At 46.3% G+C, this 21,706-nt stretch overlaps 3 protein-coding genes and 1 long non-coding RNA gene across 4 annotated transcripts; 2 read left to right on the top strand and 2 right to left on the bottom strand.

Annotated features, from left to right (window-relative positions):
- Positions 1–2,808, bottom strand: LOC135484834 (uncharacterized). The gene has a single exon (XM_064766524.1). It carries the CDS (start codon positions 2,806–2,808, stop codon positions 1–3), a length of 2,808 nt encoding a protein of 935 aa, XP_064622594.1.
- A 140-nt stretch (positions 2,809–2,948) lies between these two features.
- LOC135484833 (uncharacterized) lies at positions 2,949–5,705 on the bottom strand. Its single transcript, XM_064766523.1, has one exon. The coding sequence runs from the start codon at positions 5,703–5,705 to the stop codon at positions 2,949–2,951; it is 2,757 nt and encodes a 918-aa protein (XP_064622593.1).
- A 4,747-nt stretch (positions 5,706–10,452) lies between these two features.
- On the top strand, positions 10,453–13,017 carry LOC135485090 (uncharacterized). The gene is made up of 3 exons (XR_010446523.1): positions 10,453–10,575; positions 11,435–11,481; positions 11,947–13,017. It is a non-coding gene; the product is annotated as an uncharacterized LOC135485090 (long non-coding RNA).
- Positions 13,018–13,095: 78 nt separating this feature from the next.
- Positions 13,096–20,967, top strand: LOC135484095 (alpha-protein kinase 1-like). Its single transcript, XM_064765205.1, has 8 exons — positions 13,096–13,350; positions 13,441–13,705; positions 14,205–14,463; positions 14,917–15,003; positions 15,510–15,769; positions 16,216–17,749; positions 18,252–18,405; positions 18,556–20,967. The coding sequence occupies exons 2-8, from the start codon at positions 13,460–13,462 to the stop codon at positions 19,118–19,120; spliced, it is 3,105 nt and encodes a 1,034-aa protein (XP_064621275.1). The 5' UTR covers positions 13,096–13,350; positions 13,441–13,459; the 3' UTR covers positions 19,121–20,967.
- The last annotated feature ends 739 nt before the right edge of the window (positions 20,968–21,706 follow it).

The following is a 21,706-nucleotide window of genomic DNA, read 5'->3' as shown; positions in this document are numbered from 1 at the left end:
TCAGCACCGCAGGGGGCACAACCTGACGATTGGCCTTATCATAGTCTTCTCGCCAACCTGGACTTTGACCACTCGACGATGACCATCTCTGCCGGTAAACACTTCTGTTACTCGTCCCATTGGCCAATCTCCTCTCACTGATCCAGGATCTGCCACCAGTACAACGTCTCCTACTTCTAAATCCTTCTTGACATCTCTCCACTTGTGGCGCTGACGCAACAGAGGGAGCCACTCCTTTAACCACCGGGACCAAAATTCCTTCAGTAGCTCCTGAACTCTCCTCCATCGTCGTCTTGGGTTGAAATCTGAGCTATCTATCTCTTCTGGGGCAAACTGTCCGCCGCACTGACCAAATAGAAAGTGGTTAGGTGTTATAGGGGGAGCATCCTTGGAATCTGCTGACTGGTAAGACAACGGCCTGGAATTGAGCAGGGCTTCAGCTCCAGTGAATGCAGTGCTCAGCTCTTCATCTGTGATGTCTGCTTTCTGAAGTACAGCATATATCGCCTTCTTTGCACTCTTCACCAGACTTTCATGAATTCCACCAAAGTGAGGTCCATGTGGCGGATTAAACCTCCATTTTATTCCTCGCGCTGCTCCATCTCTAGTTACTCTCACTTGGTCCAGCTGGGTGACCAATTCCATCAATTCTCGGTTAGCCCCAACGAAGTTCGTGCCATTATCTGAAGTAACTTCTACTGGGACGCCTCTACGGTGAGTAAATCTGTTGAAGGCATTCAGGAACGAGTTGGTATCTAAAGCATATGCCATCTCCAAGTGTACCGCCCTCGAGGCATGGCAAGTAAATAGGCACAGGTATCTCTTAGTTTGTACTCTGCCTCGTCCTTGCTTAGTAAGAAACGGTCCAGCATAGTCGACTGAAGAAACTGAGAAGGCTCTCATTGGTGGACTCACTCTTGTTCTTGGCAGGGGGGCCATCAATTGTGACGTTACTCTTGCCTTCTTACGTTCACAGGCTGCGCACTTAGCCTCCCAATCCCGGATCTCCTCTCGACCTCTAATAATCCAATACTTGGCTGACATCTCTGACAAGATCTTGTTTGTCCCAGCTACATGATTCTCTCTTTCATGGTAGAATCTCACCAGTAACTGGGTCACGTGGTGTTTTCTCGGTAGTATTATCGGGAACTTGGCTTCATAGGACAGATTATCAGCATAAGCTAGACGACTGTTGCTACGAAGTAAGAAGTCGGCATCTAATTTTGGCGTCAGGCCAGCTATTTGACTGGACTTGGGCAGCTCCCTTCCATGGCATAACGCGCTATACTCCTCTGCAAAGGCTTCTTTTTGGCACTGTCTAATCAAGAGTAACTCAGTCGCTTTTACTTCCTCAACTTCTAGTTCTCCTTGTTTCCTCTCAGTGGGGGCTGCCTGACAATTTCCGATAAACCGCTGCACCCATGCATGAACACGTGTCAATCTCTGCCAGCTGGAGAATCGGGAAGGGTCTAGTCTTGTATCTGCAAGGTTCATCACTTGTTTTAGACTGTTCTTTTCTTCCAAGCTGAGGTAACTGCTCTCATTTTTCATTTCATCCTGGACTTCATCTCCCTGTCCAACAACTCTCTCTGGCCACTCTGAAGAATCCCTCTGTAAAAACTCTTGGCCGTCCCACCATAGGCTGGACTCTGCTAGGTCTTTTGCTCTTACACCTCTTGAAGGCAGGTCTGCTGGGTTTTCTTTGGTTGGCACATATCTCCACTGTTGAGGGTCTGTATGTTGCTGTATCAGGCCTACTCGGTTGGCAACGAAAGGTTTCAGTTTTCTGCTAGGTCGCTTTATCCACCAGAGAACGTTTTGACTATCACTCCAAAACACCACCTCCTTGACATTGGTGGCCAATGCTGCTACAATGCTCAGACTGAGTTGAAGTCCTAGGACCGCCGCCATCATCTCTAGTCTCGGGATGCTCACTGAGGTTAACGGTGCAACCTTGGTCTTGGACGCTACAATCCTTGTGGCTACCATTCCACTGGCATAGGTGCTTCTTGCATACACCACAGTCCCATATGCATCTTTTGAGGCATCACCAAAGGTGTGAAGTTGGAAACTTGTCATCTCCTCAGCAAGTTGTAGGCATCTAGGGATCCTGGCTTGGGCCAACCCTGTGATTTCAACTATCCAATCCCAAGCTTTCTTTTCAATCTCCTCTGGCAATTCTTCATCCCATTCCACGCCACACATCCATACATCCTGCATGATGATTTTTCCTTGTATAACATATGGCGACATCAACCCAAGGGGATCAAAAATGGTTGCTATTCTTCGCAGTAGGCTCCTCTTCGTAAGCTTGAGATCAGCAGCAGGGGGTGTCAGCCGATAACAGAACGCGTCTTCTTCCGCCTTCCACAGCACTCCAAGGGCCTTTACTGATGGCAAATATCCCTCCTCCAAATTAATCTCTGAAGCTCTATCTTCATCTGGTATGATGGCTAAAACTTCGGGTGAGTTGGACAACCATTTTCTGGCATGCATCCCAGCTCCTTTCCACAATGCTGATAACTCTCTGTACAGCTTTTTTCCCTGTTCATCATCGTTCACTGAGTCAAGAGTGTCGTCCATGTAAGTTGACTTCAAAATTGCCTCTGCTGCTCTAGGGCACTGTGTCTGGTGGGCTCTTGCATGCTCTTGAGAAACCAACTGTGCCAAAAACGGTGAGCTGTTGATTCCAAAAACAAGTCGCTGGAACTCAAACGTCTCTGGATCTCTTGTCCTGTCTTCTAGGTCCCGCCACAGAAATCGGTGATACCTTTTATCTTCTTCTTCTAAGGATATCTGCAGGTACATCTCCGCTATGTCGCAAACAATAGCAACTGGGTACCTCCTAAAGCGCAGTAATACCTCGAACAGCTCGTTTTGGATCTTCGGTCCTGTATTTATATTGTCATTCAAACTGACTCCGTCAACTTTCGCCGAGGCATCGAAAACTATCCTTGTTTTTGTTGTGCTCTTGTCAGGACACGGACCACAGGGAAGTGTGGTAGGTACCACTGATGACTATTTCTCTCATCATCCTTGATCTTCTTAATGTAACCCTTTTCTTGGTATTGCTGAATGACTCGGGAGTAACTTTTTCCAAGCTCTGGATTTTTCTGCAGTTTGGTCTCTGTTGATATCAGCCGTTTCTCAGCCATCTCCCGGCTATCTGGCATTGCTGGGTGGTGGTTTCCCTTCCATGGTACGGCCACTTGATATCTGTCCTCTACTATCTTGACTGACGATCTGGCATTCTGCAGCACTTTCCGATCACTCTCATTCAAGGGGGTTTGTCCTTCATTCACTTTGCTGATGCTCTCTATCTCCCAAAATGCTCTCAGGTTATCATTGATTTCATGCAGCAATGGCGACTCCTTGGTGAAGAAGCTGTAAGCCATGTTGGTTGCCTCCCTCTTTTGGCCCGAGGGAGTCCCTACCGGACCGATACACGTCCATCCCAGTCTTGTCTCTCTCGCTGTTGGTTCACCAGGTCGACCAATGACGTCTCGAATGCTTTGATGTAGCTCACTGTAATCTGCACCTATCAGGAGATCCACTGAGGTTCTCTTACCAATCTTTGGAAACCGGATATCTTTCAAATGGCTATATTGATCCTGCTTCAAAGACCAATCTGTTGCTTTTAAATCACCCGTGACTTTATCCACTGTCTTTGCCCAAATCTTCATATCTACTCGTCGATTCAAACTTTCTATTCCCACTTCAACTGGCATGGTGGTGAATGTCTTCAGCTTTCCATTTAGGACGTTAACTGTGGTTTGTTCAATTTTCCCTTGCACTCCGAGTTCTGCAGCTAAGTTTGCATCTATGTAGGTCGATGTACTCGCATCATCTAGCAAGGCGTTAGTCTTTATTCTTTTTCCACCATGCTTTATTATGACTGGAACGGTTCTCAGCGCGATTTCACTCCAGTTCTTTGCAGCCAGTGTCACTGTTGCCATTGTGCTCTCATCTGAGTCTTGGTAGTTACCACTCCCTTCCATGGGTCGACGACTCTCAGCTCTCTTCGCTTTTCCATGCAGCAACCGGTGGTGTGTCTGTTTGCAGCCATCTATCTTGCATTGACGTGTCCTTGGGCACTTTTCTGCTCTGTGACCATTACCGCTAAGACATCTGTAGCAAAGTTTCTTTTCTTTGGCTGTTTTCCACCGCAGGTCCACTGACATCGCCTTAAAGCTGTCACATTCCCATGCTCCATGCTCTGAACCGCATACATTGCATGATCTGGTGTATTTTCCCATGGCTCCGGAGTGTGACTGTGATTGACGGTCTGTGCTACTTTGTGACGTGACAAAGCTCCTATCTTTTCTTGGGTCTTTCTTGGGAAAATCCCTCACACCACTGATGGCTTCCATAGCGTTGACTTGAAACTCTGTTTCTTCATTTACAAATTCTCGAAGGGACATCACAGTTTTCTCTTTTGCTTTATCATAGGCCCATCTGTGGTAGCGTGCAAGGAGAAGCTCACTCAGTTTCCGCTGTATTGACAGAAACAAACTGCCACTGCCCAATTCAGATTCCTGGTGCGCATCCTTCAAATTAACTGTGATGACATCTAATAGTTCTGCCAATTTCTCTAAATCCTTTGCATTCCCATCACGGACTTGCTTGAACTTCTCTAACTCATCCAGTCTCAGGATAAGCTGCCTCCTCTGGCCTCCGTATTTTCTCTCCAGGCGATCCTTAGCAACTTCATATGCAGACGCTGAATACCCCAACCCATCAACAACTTTCAGAGCTTCACCAGTAAGGCATTCTCTAAGTCTCAACAGCTTGTACTCTGCAGTGATAGTGGTTTCATCGACGCAACTAGTGAAGGCAGCCTTCCATGCTGAGTAGTTTCTCTTATCACCACTAAACTTGGGGATAGTAACGCGGGTTAAATGCCTTGTAGGATCAAACTCAACGGCCTGAGAACTGGAACTTCCGGATGAGACTCTACGGGAACTGCTGGTCGTGACCGCTGCAGCAACTGGTCTTGAGCTTGGGCTGGTACTACTGCTGCTAGTAGTGGTAGTACCACGACTGGTGATAGTGTCACTGGTACCACTGGCAGTGGTAACACTAGGGGGCGGCCTTCTTGGACTGCTGGTTACTACTGGCGTTTCCTCAACACGCTTTTTCTTCGTTGATACATAAAACTCCTCGAGTTTCTTGCTTATGTCGTCATACTCTTGCGCAATCTTCTCCATCTCATCAGAGATTTTGTCGAAATCTTCAAGTTTTCCATTGTCTAAATACGCGTAGGTCAGCTTCGACATGGTTCTCATCGCCCTCTCTTGAGCATCATCAACCTTCTTGGCAGCTGCTTCTATTTGATTACGGGCATCTTCACTCAAGGATGTATCCCTATCGGTGTCTAGGCCTAACTCTTCCAACACATCGTCCAGCAACGACGCCAGTTTTCTTCTTGTCTTTGTAAAACCTGCTTTATCTACAGCTTTCTGTGCTTTCCATTCTCTCACCTCTTTCTCAGAACATTTCTCACGCTCATCATCATCATCAGCATGCAATCCATTGAGGTTATACTCATCCTGTTCACCGTCTTCTGTATGCGTGCCTTCGCTACGTACATCGTGTACATCGCCACGTGCATCGTGTACATCAACACGTGCAACTTGCATGTCTTGTTCTGATGGCGCGTCCTGCGAGCGGCCAGGGCGCGGGAGGTCGGCTCGATCTTTACTCATTTTTTCGGAACTCTATGCTTTAAAGTCTCTATACTATATTGATAACTACGCTCTGCTACCACTTGGTTATTAGACTCTTAGACGATATAAAACATAACAGTTCGTCCGCTTTATTCAGGAATTCCTTGCTACAAAATTCGATCTCCGTCCTTCTTCTTCAGCGCGCCATTCGACCCCCGCGGACCAAGTCCGCACCAGCCGGATGTGAGCCGAAGACAGTCACATCCTACTGGGAAACTATTAACTCCTATCCACTGAGGACAAAACTTGTCTAATGAGGTCAAATCTCAAGTGGACAAGTCTCCGTCCACGAATGCATACCCAGTACCTTCAGCAGGTCATTGGGGCTGAGGACAGTAATTGTCCAATGAAGGCACCTCCCCAGCAGGTTGTTGGAGACGAGGAAAGTACTTTTCCAATGAAGAGACATCCCCGTGGATCAGTCTCTGTCCACGAATGCACACCCAGAACCTCCAGCAGGTCATTTGAGCCGAGGACAGTAATTTTCCAAAGATGGCATATCACCAGCAGGTTATTGGAGACGAGGACACTACTTTACAAATGAAGAGACACCCCCCGTGGATCAGTCTCTGTCCACGAATGCACACTGGTGATATGCCTTCATTGGACAAGTACTGTCCTCGGCCCCAATGACCTGCTGGAGGTCCTGGGTGTGCATTCACTTAACAGATACTGCTCCACTGGTGATATGCCTTCATTGGACAAGTACTGGCCACGGCTCCAATGACCTGCTGGAGATTCTTGGTGTGCATTCAGTGAAGAGATACTGATCGACGGGGGATGTCTCTTCATTGGAAAAGTAGTGTCCTCGTCCCTAATAACCTGTTGTTGATGTGCCTTCATTGGACAATTACTGTCCTTGGCCCCAATGACCTGCTGGAAGTTCTGGCTGTGCTTTCAGTGGAGAGATACTGATCCACGGGGGATGTCTCTTCATTGGAAAAGTACTGTCCTCGTCTCCAATAACCTGTTGTTGATGTTCCTTCATTCGACAATTACTGTCCTCGGCCCAAATGTCCTGCTGGAGGTTCTGGGTGTGCATCATTGACTGACTGATTCCCGGGGGATGTCTCTTCATTGGAAAAGGACTGTCCTCGTCTCCAATAACCTGCTGGACGTCCTAGGTGTGCATTCATTTGACAGATACTGTTCTACTGGTGATATGCCTTCGTTGGACAAGTACTGTCCTCGGCCCCAATGACCTACTGGAGGTTCTGGGTATGCATTCGTGGACGGAGACTTATCCACTGGAGATGTGACCTCAATGGACAAGTACTGTCCTCGGCCCCAATAACCTACTGGATGTCCTGGGTGTGCCATCATCGGACAGGAGATATGCCTTCATTGGCCAAGTACTTTTCTCAGCTCCAACAACATGCTTGAAGTTCTTGGTGTCCATTGTAATCAGTAGACAGATATTTGCCTTCATTAGATAAGTACTGTCCTCGGTTCCAATGACCTGCTGGAGGTCCTGGGGGTGCATTTACTGAACGGATAATGATCGACGGGGATGTCTCTTCATTGGAAATGTACTGTTCTCGGCCCAAATGACCTGCTTGAGGTTCTGGGTGTGTATTCGTGGACAGAGACTGATCCACGGAGAATCTCTCTTCATTGGAAAGGTACTGCCCTCGTCTCCAATACCCTGCAGGTGATGTGCCTTCATTGGACAATTACTGTCCTCAGCCCCAATGACCTGCTGGAGGTTCTGGGCGTGCATTTGTGGACAGAGACTGATCCCCGGGGGATGTATCTTCATTGGAAAAGTACTGTCCTCGTCTCAAAAATCCTGCTGGTGATGTGCCTTCATTGAACAATTACTGTCCTCGGCCCAAATCACTTGCTGGTGGTTCTAGGCATTCGTGGACACAGACTTTTCGTCTGGAGATGTGACCTCATTAGACAAGTACTGTCCTCGGCCCCCAACAACCTGCTGGAGGTCCTTGGTGTGCATTCATTTCACAGATACTCTTCCATTGGTGATATGCATTCATTGGACAAGTACTGGCCTCGGCCCCAATGACCTGCTGGAGGTCCTGGCTGTGCATTCAGTGGACAGATACTGATCCACGGAGGATGTCTCTTCCTTGGAAAAGGACTGTCCTCGTCTCCAATAACCTGCTGGACGTCCTGGGTGTGCATTCATTTGAAAGATACTGTTCCACTGGTGATATGCCTTCATTGGACAAGTACTGGCCTCGGCTCCAATGACCTGCTAGAGGTTCTGGGTGTGCATTCGTGTACAGAGACTGATCCACGGAGGATGTCTCTTCATTGGACAAGTAGTGTCCTCGTCTCTAATAACCTGTTGTTGATGTGCCTTAAGCGGACAATTACTGTCCTCGGCCCCAATGACCTGCTGGAGGTTCTGGGTGTGCATTCGTGGACAGAGACTGATCCACAGGGATGTCTCTTCATTGGACAAGTACTGTCCTCGGCACCAATAACCTACTGGTTGTCCTTGGTGTGCCATCATCGGACAGGAGATATGCCTTCATCGGACAAGTACTGTCCTCAGCTTCAACAACATACTGGAGTTTCTGGGTGTCCATTGGAATCAGTAGACAGATATGTGTCTTCATTAGACAAGTACTGTCCTCGGCTCCAATGACCTGCTGGAGGTCCTGGTTGTGTATTCATTTGACAGATACTCTTCCACTGGTGATATGCCTTCATTGGACAAGTACTGTCCTTGGCCACAATGACCTGCTGGATGTCCTTTGTGTGCATTCAGTGAACAGATACTGATCCACGAAGATGTCTCTTCATTGAAAAAGGACTGTCCTCGTCTCCAATAACCTGCTGGACGTCCTGGGTGTGCATTCATTTGACAGGTACTGTTCCACTGGTGATATGCCTTCATTGGACAAGTACTGTCATGGGCTCCAATGACCTGCTGGAGGTCCTGTGTGTGCATTCATTGAAGAGATATTGATCGACGGAGGATGTTTCTTCATTGGAAATGTACTGTCCTCGGCCCCATTCACCTGCTGGTGGTTCTGGGTATGCATTCGTGGACACAGACTTTTCCTCTGGAGATGCGACCTCATTAGACAATTACCGTCCTCCGCTCCAACAACATGCTTGAGATTCTGGGTGTCCATTGGATTCAGTGGACAGATATGTGCCTTCAGTGGACAATTACTGTCCTCGGCCCCAAAGACCTGCTGGAGGTTCTGGGTGTTCATTCGTGAACAGAGACTGATCCACGGAGGATGTCTCTTCATTGGAAAAGTACTGTCCTCGTCTCCATTGAACTGCTGGTGATGTGCCTTCATTGGACAATTACTGTCCTCGGCCCCAATGACCTGCTGGAGGTTCTGGGTGTGCATTCAGTGAACAGATTTTGATCCACGGAGGATGTCTCTTCATTGGGAAAGGACTGTCCTCGTCTCCAATTACCTGCTGGTGATGTGCCTTCATTGGACAATTACTGTCCTCGGCCCCAATCACTTGCTGGAGGTTCTCGCTGTGCATTCGTGGACAGAGACTGATCCACGGGGGATCTCTTCTTTGCAAAAGTATTGTCCTCGTCTCCAATAACCTGTTGGTGATGTGCCTTCATTGGACAATTACTGTCCTCTGCCCCAATCACCTGCTGGTGGTTCTGGGTGTGTATTCGTGGACAGAGACTGACTCCAATGACCTGCTGGTGATGTGCCTTCATTGGACTATTACTGTCCTCGGCCCCAACAACCTGCTTGAGGTCTGGTTGTGTATTTAGCAGACAGATAGATACTGATCTACTGAAGATGTGTACCGTTCTCGGGCCAAGTAACCCCACTAGAGGTCCTTGGTGTGCGTTTCGTCGGACTAGTGTCATGTCCTCGAATCTGGCTAGAGCACCTGGATGTTCTCGTCTCCAGCTGGCTATCCTGGGGATGCCCACAATTGGCTTCAGTTACCTGGAAATAGAGTCTGTATCTTTAATGGAGGAACGCCGTCTTCCAGTCACTTGAGCTTCGCGATCCCGGGTGTGCAGATTGTTCCTCTGCACTGGATGCAGCCTACACAGCCATCGAGCACATTGTACATCAGCCAACCTCTGCCTGTATCATACAGACTCACCATAGCTGGCACAGCATGAACTGAACACATTTGGGCCTATGGTAGATGTCATCAACGGGGCACGGGGCAGCGGTAGCGCAGTGGAAGAGAGTCGGTCTCATGATCAGGAGGTCGTGGTTTCGACTCCCGGCCGAGTCACTGCTTAGTTCCCCTACTGGTCGAGTTCAAGTGAGCACCTTCTGGTTGCTCCTTGAAACCCCTGATTGATTTCTGTGGAGACCGGGGTAATAATAAGATAACCTAAAGCGATTTGAGCGAGAACTTAGTGTCACGGAATTGCGCTATATAAAAGACTCATTATTATTATCAACGGGAAGAACGCACAAGCCATGTTATCTGTCAAAGATTAGGAGACAGTTTATGATACGATGACTTGAAATCCAAAGAATTTGTGTAGTCGAATTTGAAAAGAGTACTTCGACTTCTTAACAGAACTTAAATCTTATAATCCTTGTATATGTCATGTGTATGTACAGTTTGTATTGAAATTTGTATTGAAAGTAGTTGCGCTTTCGTTATTGAGAAGAATATAAAGTATAACATATTCAAGTGGCCTCGGAAAACCCAAGATGATATTTCGAATTCGACCAATCCTAAGTTGAGAAAAGTGAAAAAGAAATGCCCCGTTCTATGAATATCAATTACCAACCATTCCAGTTACGTATTGTCGGCGATGGTGACACGCGATGAGTCGAGACCTGTCAAACTGGACGCCATTGATTTCATTCTACCCGCGCTTGAAAACAATTCTCTTGTCTTTCTAAATCGGTGAAAACAAGAGGTAAGTGTTGTCTTTGAAAGCTTCTATTTCTGCCCCCCCCCCCTCGCGAATTTGTAAACAATCCGCGGGGCAAATTGACAGCCCGTCGGTAAGATTCGTGAGACAGTCCTTTCATAGTCTTCCCAGGGGAGAGACGACGCTGATCCACGGCGTCCAGAGTGTACCGTCAGTAAGTGCCTGCGTGACACTAATATACTGACCACTCCGAAGAATGATATCTGAACAGTGGAACGGAGAGTTTATTGGTACATGTATTATCGATACACTCCGATTTCGTCATTTATTCTAATAATTGCCGGTGTAGAAGTTTGAAATGTCCTTTTAATATCTGAGGTGTTGACAGTCATGGCATCAAGAGAACCATGGACCATAATGCGTCAGAATAAAGTAGGACCGGACACTTTTTCCAGGGAGACACTTTCTACTTCTGCACCGGCCTGCATTAATCTACTCCATTTGTCTGACATTTTATCACTTCCTCCACAGACCTATATTTCACAACCTAAAAATAAGCTCCAGAAAACCTCATTTTTGGAAAGAGCACCCCCAATTTACCCAAGAAACATGGTTTTCTGTTGGTGCCACAAATTCTAAAACGAAACTTCATTTCTAAGCACATTTCTAGTGTTCATGAAGCATGAAAAAAGTTCCGTTTGACAATTAACCGCACCAAGTTCTGTGACCTGGAAAATGTAGTGTGAGATACACAAGACATAAAAACACAGTTTTCTGGAATAAATACTTGCACAGGTGTACAACTAGTTTAAAGTTTACATGGGCCGGTTATAGATTCAAGTCTGCGTTTTATCAATACTCTGATTACTATCTTGATTAATATGTGTCTCTGTTAAATTTTTAGGTCGTGATTCTACCGAGCGCCATTTGCAGTCTAAAGTCGAGTACACGGTGAGTAAACAACAATCTGGTTATATCGCTTTATGAGACAAAACCACCATTGATTTTTTAAGCCTTTTAGCAGTTAAATTGTCAATGTTTGACCGCGACGCATCAAATGCTGCGTGGGGCTGTGAATCTGAAATTTTGATATGATATTCCGGACAGTCGGGCAAGTAAATGGTGAAAAATAACTGGTAGTTGACCACGGAAATTTTTTGATAATCGACAAATTAGACAGACATTGATATTTCCACTAACTGGCAGAAAAATCTCAAAACACGCCCCCTATTACCAAATTAGCAAAATTCGAAATTAATTTTTTCATCAAATAATTTCTTTATATCTGTAGACTTGCCACAACAAATAATTTTTCAATGCCTCTCCAAATATGTACTTGAGAGTTAAAAACATGCACTCGTCTAATTGATAGGACACCAACCTATGAATATTCATTAGTGGTCTTGTCTCTTATAGATAGTTTCGAAGTTGAGAATATTAGGATGGATTCGGGGCGTGACATTGTAGAGGAGGACCCAGAGGCCGAAACAAAAGAAGAGGAACCCCGGCGAGCCGTATCAGCCGAAGGTGCTGGGAGACATAGAGAGGCCAGTGGTACTTCGTTTTTAAAAACCTGAGCAGGCTTAAGAAGGTTTTCCTAAATGAAGAAACTTTGGGACTGGATGAAAGCAGACGACTTCCCCAGGTATCACGATTGCGTATTCGTGATCTTGATTCTAAGTACGGTGAAGGGCAAAGCATGGACTTTTTGTTGTGCGTGGAGACGTCAAATAGATGGAGTAGTTACATATTCGAGGTAACATTTAAAGCTGACTCGAACTTAGACTTCGCAATGAATACACCAGGTTCACAGCTGAATGTGCCCGTGCAGTGTTCCCTCTCACGCAATGTGTCACAAGAGGCACCCAGAAGTTGTCTTAGTGATGATGCCTTCCAACAATGAGCATTGTCTCTCTGTCATGAAGTGGTACTGTAAAGTTTATCAGATCCGTCGCGACTGTCTTGCTTTGATGATATCTCTCATAAGGTTCCATTAGCGCAGTGGAGAGTCGCGACGGCGCCTTGCTGAGTTTATTGTAGAGAACGACGCGTCGTAGGAGTGTTAAAGTGTCGTTCATTTGCTTCGCAATCCAAAGATTTAATCCAGAGTCTCACAAGACGCATTAGAAGAACTGTTGAGGTGATTCACTCTATGAATGTATCAAAATTGTTTAAGGATATGCTTTTGCTCTCTGTTAAAACATGTAAAAATGGAATAAATATTATGCCACTTTCTGTGTCGGAGTAATTTCTTTTACACCATGTGTATCGATCTCACGAGAGTTCTTCAACAAAAGTGTCATGGAGCTCTTGATAATCTTCTTGATCATACTCAACACCGATGTCCGAAAGTGACGTTCGTGACGGGCAAATTATTTCTGCTTGCTTTTCCGGAAATCGAGTGCGGTCGGTTTAACCAAGTCTGTTTCTATCCGAATTTCTGCAGGCAAATGTGCAGTATGATTTGGCGTATAATCGATAAGTATATCATGAACGGCCCGCGGAAAAAAGATTCCGATAGTCAGTATTAATAGGTTATCAATATCACCATCAGGGTCAATTATGTCTGCATGTTCTACCGCTGTCAGACATGCACCGAGTTCATTCGTCATGAATCATTTGTCCACTTCAAATATGCATGTATAACTGCAACACGAGCACATGATCAGTCCCACTGCCCCGGTCTGTCCAGCAAGTCTCAACTTGTGCCAAGCCTACATTCAAGACGGCCGTCTTTATGACACTGGCTTGACGACACTCCCGGGACAATACGTTTTCCGGGCTGCTGGCTCAAAACACCATCCGCTCGGGCGGAGACCGGTATGTTGCATCTCCGGACATCTATACCTTTAATGATTCAGTCGTCTCAGCTTCAACTCTGTGACGGTTTTTTCAAATCACTCATTTCAGTTCCCGTCCACGAATTGAAATGAAAGGAGCTGGGGTGCAACTGAAGAATTCCTCCTCGCAACACAAGACATTGAAGGAATGGTTCAGCGCGCTGTCGCCGAAACTCCAGCAGTTAGTTCGCGAGGCTGAGGACCAATCTTGGCCATTCGTCTTCGAGGAGTGGCAGTTCGAGCCGGACAACAAGAAGGAGATCGTCAACATCAATGATCTCATCCAGTCCAAGAATGCAGTCTATCCTGATATGACGGAGGAGGATGTTCTGAAGGTTGTTTTGCATGCCCCCTTAATCGCCGAGTTGTACAAATCTAGCATGAATTGCAGAATGCAGTCTTGATTAGAGAGGCAGTGCGAATCTCATTGGCCGCGTCACCATTATTCGATGCCCATCGGTGTTTTTTTCAGTCCTTCACTAAGACAAGGCTGACTAAGAACGCCGAAATCGGCATGCAGCAGTCAGGCGGGTCAACTTCTTTGAACCCCGGTGACTCCCATACCCCGGACGCAGAGGACCGACCTCGTCCTATAGTCGCCGCGCGCCCTGTCGCCCAACGAGGAAAAACGATAGGGATGACGAAATGGACTGCAATGGAGTCTAGGTGACACAGGAAATTCGAACTTTTTAACTGCAACAAGTGATATGTCCCGGTACATGTACATGTATCGAAATGGTTGCTGAAATAACGTGTCTATCAAGTTTGACTCGAACGCCGTACTATGGCGTGATTGAAATTAATATTTCTAATGTTGTTGTTTTTTGTTTCCAGGAATGTCTTGAACTTGCCTATTCAGAGAAGGCCTTCGAGACGGCCGCGTCAGTCGCCCTCCTGCTTGATCGGTTGATGTATTTGCATGGTAACTCCAAATACATCCTCGACAAGGTGGACGACATCAAACAGCAGGCGCCCACCACGGCCATCGCGCCACAGGTCTACATAAGGAAGGCAAGGTTCCTCAAAGATGGGGGCTCTCTCCAAGATGCGGACAAGACGCTCGATTTCATTCTCTCAGAGAAGGGACATAAAGGTTGGTCACCCCTTTAAAACTTACACTCCGGACGCAGTGGACCGGCCTCGTACTTCATGAATAGGATGACGAAATGGAATGCCCCGGGTCTATCAAAACTCTACTTTCCAGCTTATGCGTCCACAGATGGCGTTGTTGGAGACCAACTTTCATCAGGGCACATCCAGGTCTCTTGCGTCTTCTCTGATATGCCTGTTATATCTGCAGACGTTTCATCTTGGTTTTGTACTATCTAACCTTTGTATAAAGTAAGGAGCTATGGTGCACCCAAAAAAACTGAAAGATCTGCTTCAGGAGAACTCCGTATTGGACTGTAGGTCCATGTCATTCTGAACCATCAGAGGTACTACATCTTTAAACTCCCTTCCCTTTTGTGTCACGGAGTCCGGGTTGGCGGAGTGGATCCAAAACTTAAGGGTCAAGACGGTCATTGTACTCAATTTGTCCTTCCAGAGCAATGGCGCTATAAGGAGGAGAGCCAGTACAACCTTGTTCACGCAACATGCGTCCAGGTGAAAGGAGTCATCAGACATAATCTCGGTAAGCTATTACTTATACTATCATTATTTTGGCTGAGGACCAAAGACATGCACGCAAGTCCTACCCGGTCCATGGCTTCTCGCTGTCGAGATACTGGCCAGAGATTTGATCGAAGTCCTACCCGTTCATGGCCTATCTGGCGGGATACTGGCCAGAGATACGAAGATCTACCTGGTCCGTGGCTTCTTTTGCGGGATACTGGCCAGAGGTGTGACTTAGCTGCGAATTTGCACCTGAGAATAAGCTGTTCTAATGTAATTTTGAACAGAACTGGAAATGACAGCAGGCCTTTTCAAAAGTGCAAGTGTGAACGTGCAAGCTTCTGCAACAGTATCCTCAAATTTAAAGTCAAGTACATGTGTTCAAGTATATACAGATGGCTAAGCTGAGCGCTCTTTCGTCGAATCGGATTGCGGAAATCGACTAGATTACACAAAAACACTTCGTTAATTGATATCAAGTGAGTGCTTGTTTATTTTTTCTGTCCCTCATGTTCTTGTATATAGGTCTTTGGTTGGAAGCTGCAGACCTTATCCTCGAGTCTATCCGGAGATACAACAGCCTACCCAAGCCCGACCAAAAAGGAATAAGCTCCTCGTTGGGCATCCTCTCAGATGTCCTAAGAAACATCTCTCATTCAGAGTTCAAGCAGATGCTGCTGAAGTATGCGTGCCGCTATAACCATCCCCTTGAAGAGGCCTATGCTGCGAACAGACAGGCTGCCTGGCTGACTAGATTCGACCCATTTTTCTTCGCGAGGCATACGGTAAGCGGGCGGCCTTGAAAAGACATAGTCACAATCATGAAGACTGCTTGTCTTCTTTAAATGAATTCATTGAAATACTCTGATTCTACTATTAGCTAGTATAGCCATCAATTGGTGATTCGAACAGTTTTGCATTCTGGTGTGAACAATTATGGCAGCAGGCCTACCACATCTTTGGGCACATCCCGGTGGTCGAGTAGTGCTAAATAGTCTAGGTATTACCCTTAAATCTTTATGCGACGCAACTAAATCTAGGGGCAACTCGCAAATCGAGTTATGGCGGAAACGACTTCGGTATCTGGGGCACAGTCGATTCTGTGGGTGTGAGTGCGAATCTCCCCAAATTGGCGACAACCCTGACTGGTCACAAGTTTTTTCCTCACTTCCTTTCATTGCTTTAGCCCCTCACATTTTCTGAGGCTGATTTCATTCCATTTCTCTTCCAGCGAAGGGCTGGCGAGGTGTTGCTCATGTTCGTGATCACACTGCCTCAGGAAGACCGGCTTAAGCAGATCACTCAGGCTCTCAACGACCTCAAGATGAGCCTCAAGGGACACCTATCATTGAATAAACTCACGAGTCGAGAGCAGCTGAATGAATTCACATGCGCTGTGTACCAATGTTTCATAGCCTACCGTCTGATGGCTACCCCAGGAGCAATCTCGAAAGCTATTGAGATCGAAAAGAACTGCATGGTCATTTATGATCATCACTGCGCCGCTACTGACGCTGTTCCTCTCGAGGAGAACTTTGTCAAAGCAATCCATAAAGTCCATGACTTGCTGGATCTACCGCGAAAAACTGTCAGTGCTCCTGAAACTAATGAGTTTCTCAACCTACCAGCTTATGAATACCGGTACCCGACTCTCCGAGAATCTGTGGCATCGACCCCTAACCACATAGGCACTCAGGTGGTGTCCCATCCTGAGGACACAGCCAACAGTCGAGCGCCATTGTCCCGTTTCCGCACCCGGGTTACGAGACATGCTACTGGTGCTGCCACTCCAAGGAAAGACAACCAAAAAGAAAGGGCCATGGAAGAATCTGCAACGACACGTGTTCGTTCAATCTCTTGGAGCCTGGCACCTACACTTACGGAACCAGAGGCTGACACCAAGCCATCCAAACGACAACCAGCGGCTGCTACTCCTGTGGTGACCGAGCACAACCGCTCGGGTACTCGAGCTCGACTCACCCGTTCCAATACAAGAGCTAACAGACATGCTATTGGCTCCACTGCAGGGAATGGTGAACAAGAAGGAGACACTTCAGTCGCTGATCTCTCGGAAAAGACAACTTCCATCTCAGTGAGTTTGTCAGTAGCACCTACTCTTATGGACCCAGAGGCTGACACTCGACCATCAGGACGACGGCAGCCAGAGACAGCAGACTCGTCAAGGTATCGAGACACAGGGATAGCAGTGAAAGTGGGAGATAGAGAAGGTCAGTTTCAGCAGATGACCAAATCTGGCGGCGGTCCGAATGAAGAGAGCGGCACTCCTGCGGTAGTTCGCCCGCCTGTCGCATCGCATTGCCTGGGGCTTCCGAGCGCCAATAATGTCGTAGAAACTGCTTCTTGGACTGGTAGTCTCGGAGGACAGTTTGAATTGCCGCATGAAGCTGCTACTCTTGCTGATGATTTTGGTGTTTATGCTTCATCTGAGGATACAGGTTACAGTGGATCAACGCAAGGCTTGATGAATCCAAAGACAGAGGATGCGTCCATCGCGAGTCACGAACAAGGGGTCGAAATTGACGAGTACGTTGAGAGTGTCCAACCGATGAACCTCGAAGACAAACCCACACAACTCCCGCAGACGTTCCTCGTGCCTGATCCAGTGAGCCCAATAAGGTCATTCGTAGACTGCACCCTCTCTGCATTGCCTGGACAGACAATGAATCCTTCCGCTAATATCGAGATGACTGATTTCTGCCAAGGTCACGCCTTAAAGACAGGCGAGATACCGTTGGGTGTTCATCGTAAGTATCTACTTGGCACATCATGATTCCAACTTCTGAGTATTTCCTCAATGGCATAAGTAAGTACATGTACGTGTATCGGCAAAGGATATGACGTCAATTTTGTCACTGAAGACGCTATCACCAATAATTCTGACTGAAACAAAAATACACAGGTACTGCGACGGGTTAACTGACCGCTGAGACATACTTTTTAGGCTATTGAACTGAAATCTCGTCCTTTTTTCCTTTTATATAGAAGAAATTCAGAGTTGTTTCATTAAAAAAAAGGTTTTAAAATGGAAATTATTTCCATACTGACGATTGACTGAAATTCAAATTCAAGTGTCGTGCACTGAATATTAACCTATGTGTATAAAACAGATAGAAAGAAAACTTCTGTCTGTGTTGTTGTCCATGTGCCACTGGCAGTCTGGTGGACGCCGCCGGGGCATCTCTAGTCATCGGTGTCCGCCTCCAGGGACCGGCCGTAATTTCAAGAATCTACGCATGTATTTCCCAGGTGCCCGGGTGTTTAAATTCGACGCTGCCCACAATACATGGACTTGCTCGACGACCCTGGTCTACGTCGATGACAAGCTGGACGTTCGTCCAAAGGGAGCCATGCGTGACGTCATCAAACTTCAGTATCTTAATCAGGATGAACCAAAAGCAAGGTAACAAATTAAAGGGTACATCCGGACACAGAAATAGACAATCTATCTACTCTGAGGTCGAATTGCAGCAAGCGCTAGAAATATCTCTCTGATACGGTGTCCATTTTTAGAAGCGTCGTTTAACTCACCAGATGTTCTTTGTCTTGATAGATACGTTGGCAAGAGATACCGAGATGCCAGGCGGAAGAAGCTGCATTTGTACTACCAGGATGTCGTCTGCCAGATGACAGCGCGCCATTTCGTGGCCCTGTTCAACCAGGCGCTCAAGGACGACAATCAGGCCTGGAAGATCCAGTTTGTCCCTGCAGCGCACATCCAACTTTTGTCGGATGACCACAAGGACATAGTTTATTTGTTAAATGTTGAGCCGTTCGTGGAGGGGTCAGATTTTGTCAAAGTGACCAACAACTCCAAGTATGTCAACCCAGATTTAACTAAGGAACTTGTGGACGTGTCCCTAGCCTTTATGCACTTTACATGGGAGCAGTCCGAAGGCAGGATACTGGTGACAGACCTTCAGGGTTGGTTGCCCCGGGACCAAAAAGGCACCATCATTTTCACAGACCCTGCCATTAATTCAGAACCTCTGAAGACCGTATTTGTTACTGGTAACCGTGGTAAAGAGGGTGTTGACGACTTTTGGAGTGAGCAACATCCGACATGTAACGATATATGCTACTCGCTAGGAATAAAGAGACCTCAATTTGCCTCTTAATTCTTACACTCCAGACGCAGTGGACGGGCCTCGTCCCTCATCCTAAGGATATCCAATTAGGATAATGCAATGGACTGTCCTGGGAGAGTCTACTGAATTCCTAGCTGAACAAAACGCTATTTTACCAGAAATGTAATATATCTATTTAGTGAAGGGTGTGTGATTCATGAATTCATAACACTTTAAGAATTGAAACACTCTGAAGAGTCTATACACCTTGGAACTGCCAACTTTGGTAAAGGTGGCTGGGGCGTTTTTTTGCGCGGTCACTGACTTGTAAGCTCAGTCCGTGACGCGATTGACATCGAAATGCAATATCTATCACATCCTGTCGGTCAACATGACATCAATCGATAGGACTGGAAGGCAGAGGGTATGGTTTGGATATAAATTTATTGCTTGGAATTTTGAAGACCTCTATTTCGGCTTGGGTTCTGAGTTTACATGCTACTGCAAGTCTTCAAAATACTATTAAATTGAAGAATATTGCAAGCCAGCATTTGACCTTGAGCATTTGTAAGGTTAAAATAAGCAAAGTTTGTATTTCTGTCCATAACAATATCTGAGTTGAAACTTTCCAGAATACATGTAAATAAAGTTCAGGCATGCAAGCGTAATGTTACTATTTGTTCTTAGCAGATTAGTGGCTCGTGACTGTGCTAATTTCTAAACATTGTGTTTGTTTGAAGTGTTAACAAACAATGAAAGGAAAATATTCTGGGAGTGCTGAAACTGCCGGGGAATGGATTTCCTCAAACATGCACAAATCATGTATGGTGGTATTCTTGTTGTCAGTTATTACACAAGATGAAGTGTTCTTATGTAATTGTCGCATGGTTTTGACTTCGATGAAAAAGGACAAGCACTTTTGTGCAAACCGTTCCAGACTTTGTAGCTTGAACTGCAGACTAATTTTTTTCGTGAGGGACTGGTAGCTTATCCTGTGTAGCAGGGCTTTCCAACTACTACAAGCAGCCTGTAAGGGGCACCAGGCTGATCCTGGGGGTACAAAGAAACTGCCAGGGGTGCAAGACTGCTGGTCCAAGTTGCACTTAACCACCGTGCACCTGCCTAATGAGTATGACGGGTCTATTTTGGCCTTAAAGTCTCCCTTTGTATAGTACCCCCAGGTATATGGCACGGCTTAACCCGCCGGCCATGAGGGAATTCCTTTATGGCCCAGTGGTTGGCGCGTTGGCCCCAGAGTGGAAGTTAAGCAAAAGTTGGTTATATTTGTCGCATGTCGAAGGGTCGTCACAACATTGGAGACCTTCTGCAACTGTCGCGGGTTGAGGAAAAGTTGGAAGGCCCTGCAATAGAATCATTGGGGTAGCTGATTTTACATCATATCATTATTGGACTTTCATGAACCAAAATGTGAGCTTTGTCTTTGATATCACCGTCAGAATTTCTGACACAAGCTCACTTTCAACATTGGCCAACAGTCTAGGAAAAGCTTCAGAGAAGTCTTCATCAACGTTTCGAAGCAAAATTGAGTAGTGCCGCGGTGAGCTTCAAATTGCTTGACATTAGATGCTACAGAAAGTGTTAGATGTAATTAGGGGATTCATCATACTAATGAGGGGGTCATCATACTCCCTGTCCCAGGAAACGTGTCATGAGTTGAGCTGGTTTGAAGTGACCAGTCCGTAGAGGATTATTGTACGTGTCATTTGATTGGGTCAGTGGCATCAAGAATTCATAAATCTTGTCTTTATTAATTCTTGGAGGCATGTGTATGAACACAAGGCAAGGTGGGCTACACAAGGCTTTGTTACCATCTTTAAATTGTCTTGATTTGTATATTTAAATCGGAGAAAAATACACATTAGAATGTATATGAGGAAGTGCGTCTCGGTGTTAGTTATAACATGGTGAGGTTTTTAAACGTGCCTGAGCATTGGCGAGAAATGTTTAATGACCTCGGTGCTGTCTGCGATTTCATGTCGGATATGCTTTCAGTTGATGCGAATTGAAAGCTAAATAGCTTGCCACCAATTTGGTGAGTTAATTAGTCAACAGCTACATGCATATTGGTGTGAACTGAAAAAAAGTCCGTGAAACATCCATCTTCATGAGACTCGAATTGAAAATCATGCAAAGTTGTGATGCATGCCTTTATCAGATCAATTACATGTATTGTCCACAACCCCCATTAACTTACTGGATGTCCTTGGTGTGCAATCATCGAACAGGAGATATGCCTTCATTGGACAAGTACTGTCCCCAGCTCCAACAACATGCTTGAGATTCTGGGTGTCCATTGGATTCAGTGGACAGATATGTGCCTTCATTTGACAAGTACTGTCCTCGGCTCCAATGACCTGCTGGAGGTTCTGGGTGTGCATTCATTTGACAGATACTGTTCCACTGGTGATATGCCTTCATTGGACAATTACTGTCCTCGTCTCCAATGACCTGCTGGAGGTCCTGGGTGTGCACTCGTGGACAGGACTGATCCACGGGAATGCCTCTTCATTGGAAAATTACTGTCTTCGTCTCCAATAACCTGCTGGTGATGTGCCTTCATTGGACAAGTCCTGGCCTTGGCTCCAATGACCTGCTGAAGGTCCTGGTTGTGCATTC

Source organism: Lineus longissimus, chromosome 3 (genome assembly GCF_910592395.1).
Source record: "Lineus longissimus chromosome 3, tnLinLong1.2, whole genome shotgun sequence".
NCBI lineage: Eukaryota > Metazoa > Nemertea > Pilidiophora > Heteronemertea > Lineidae > Lineus > Lineus longissimus.
This window is presented reverse-complemented; position numbering and strand designations above follow the sequence as displayed.

Bases quoted from the DNA above. Each gene is read 5' to 3' on its own strand.
- LOC135484834 (XM_064766524.1), bottom strand. From the start codon at position 2,808: ATGTACCTGCAGATATCCTTAGAAGAAGAAGATAAAAGGTATCACCGA.
- LOC135484095 (XM_064765205.1), top strand. From the start codon at position 13,460: ATGAAAGGAGCTGGGGTGCAACTGAAGAATTCCTCCTCGCAACACAAG. The intron at 14,464-14,916 runs GTTGGTCACCCC...TTGTCCTTCCAG, and splicing joins CTCAGAGAAGGGACATAAAG to AGCAATGGCGCTATAAGGAG. The intron at 17,750-18,251 runs GTAAGTATCTAC...TGTATTTCCCAG, and splicing joins GATACCGTTGGGTGTTCATC to GTGCCCGGGTGTTTAAATTC.
- LOC135484833 (XM_064766523.1), bottom strand. From the start codon at position 5,705: ATGAGTAAAGATCGAGCCGACCTCCCGCGCCCTGGCCGCTCGCAGGAC.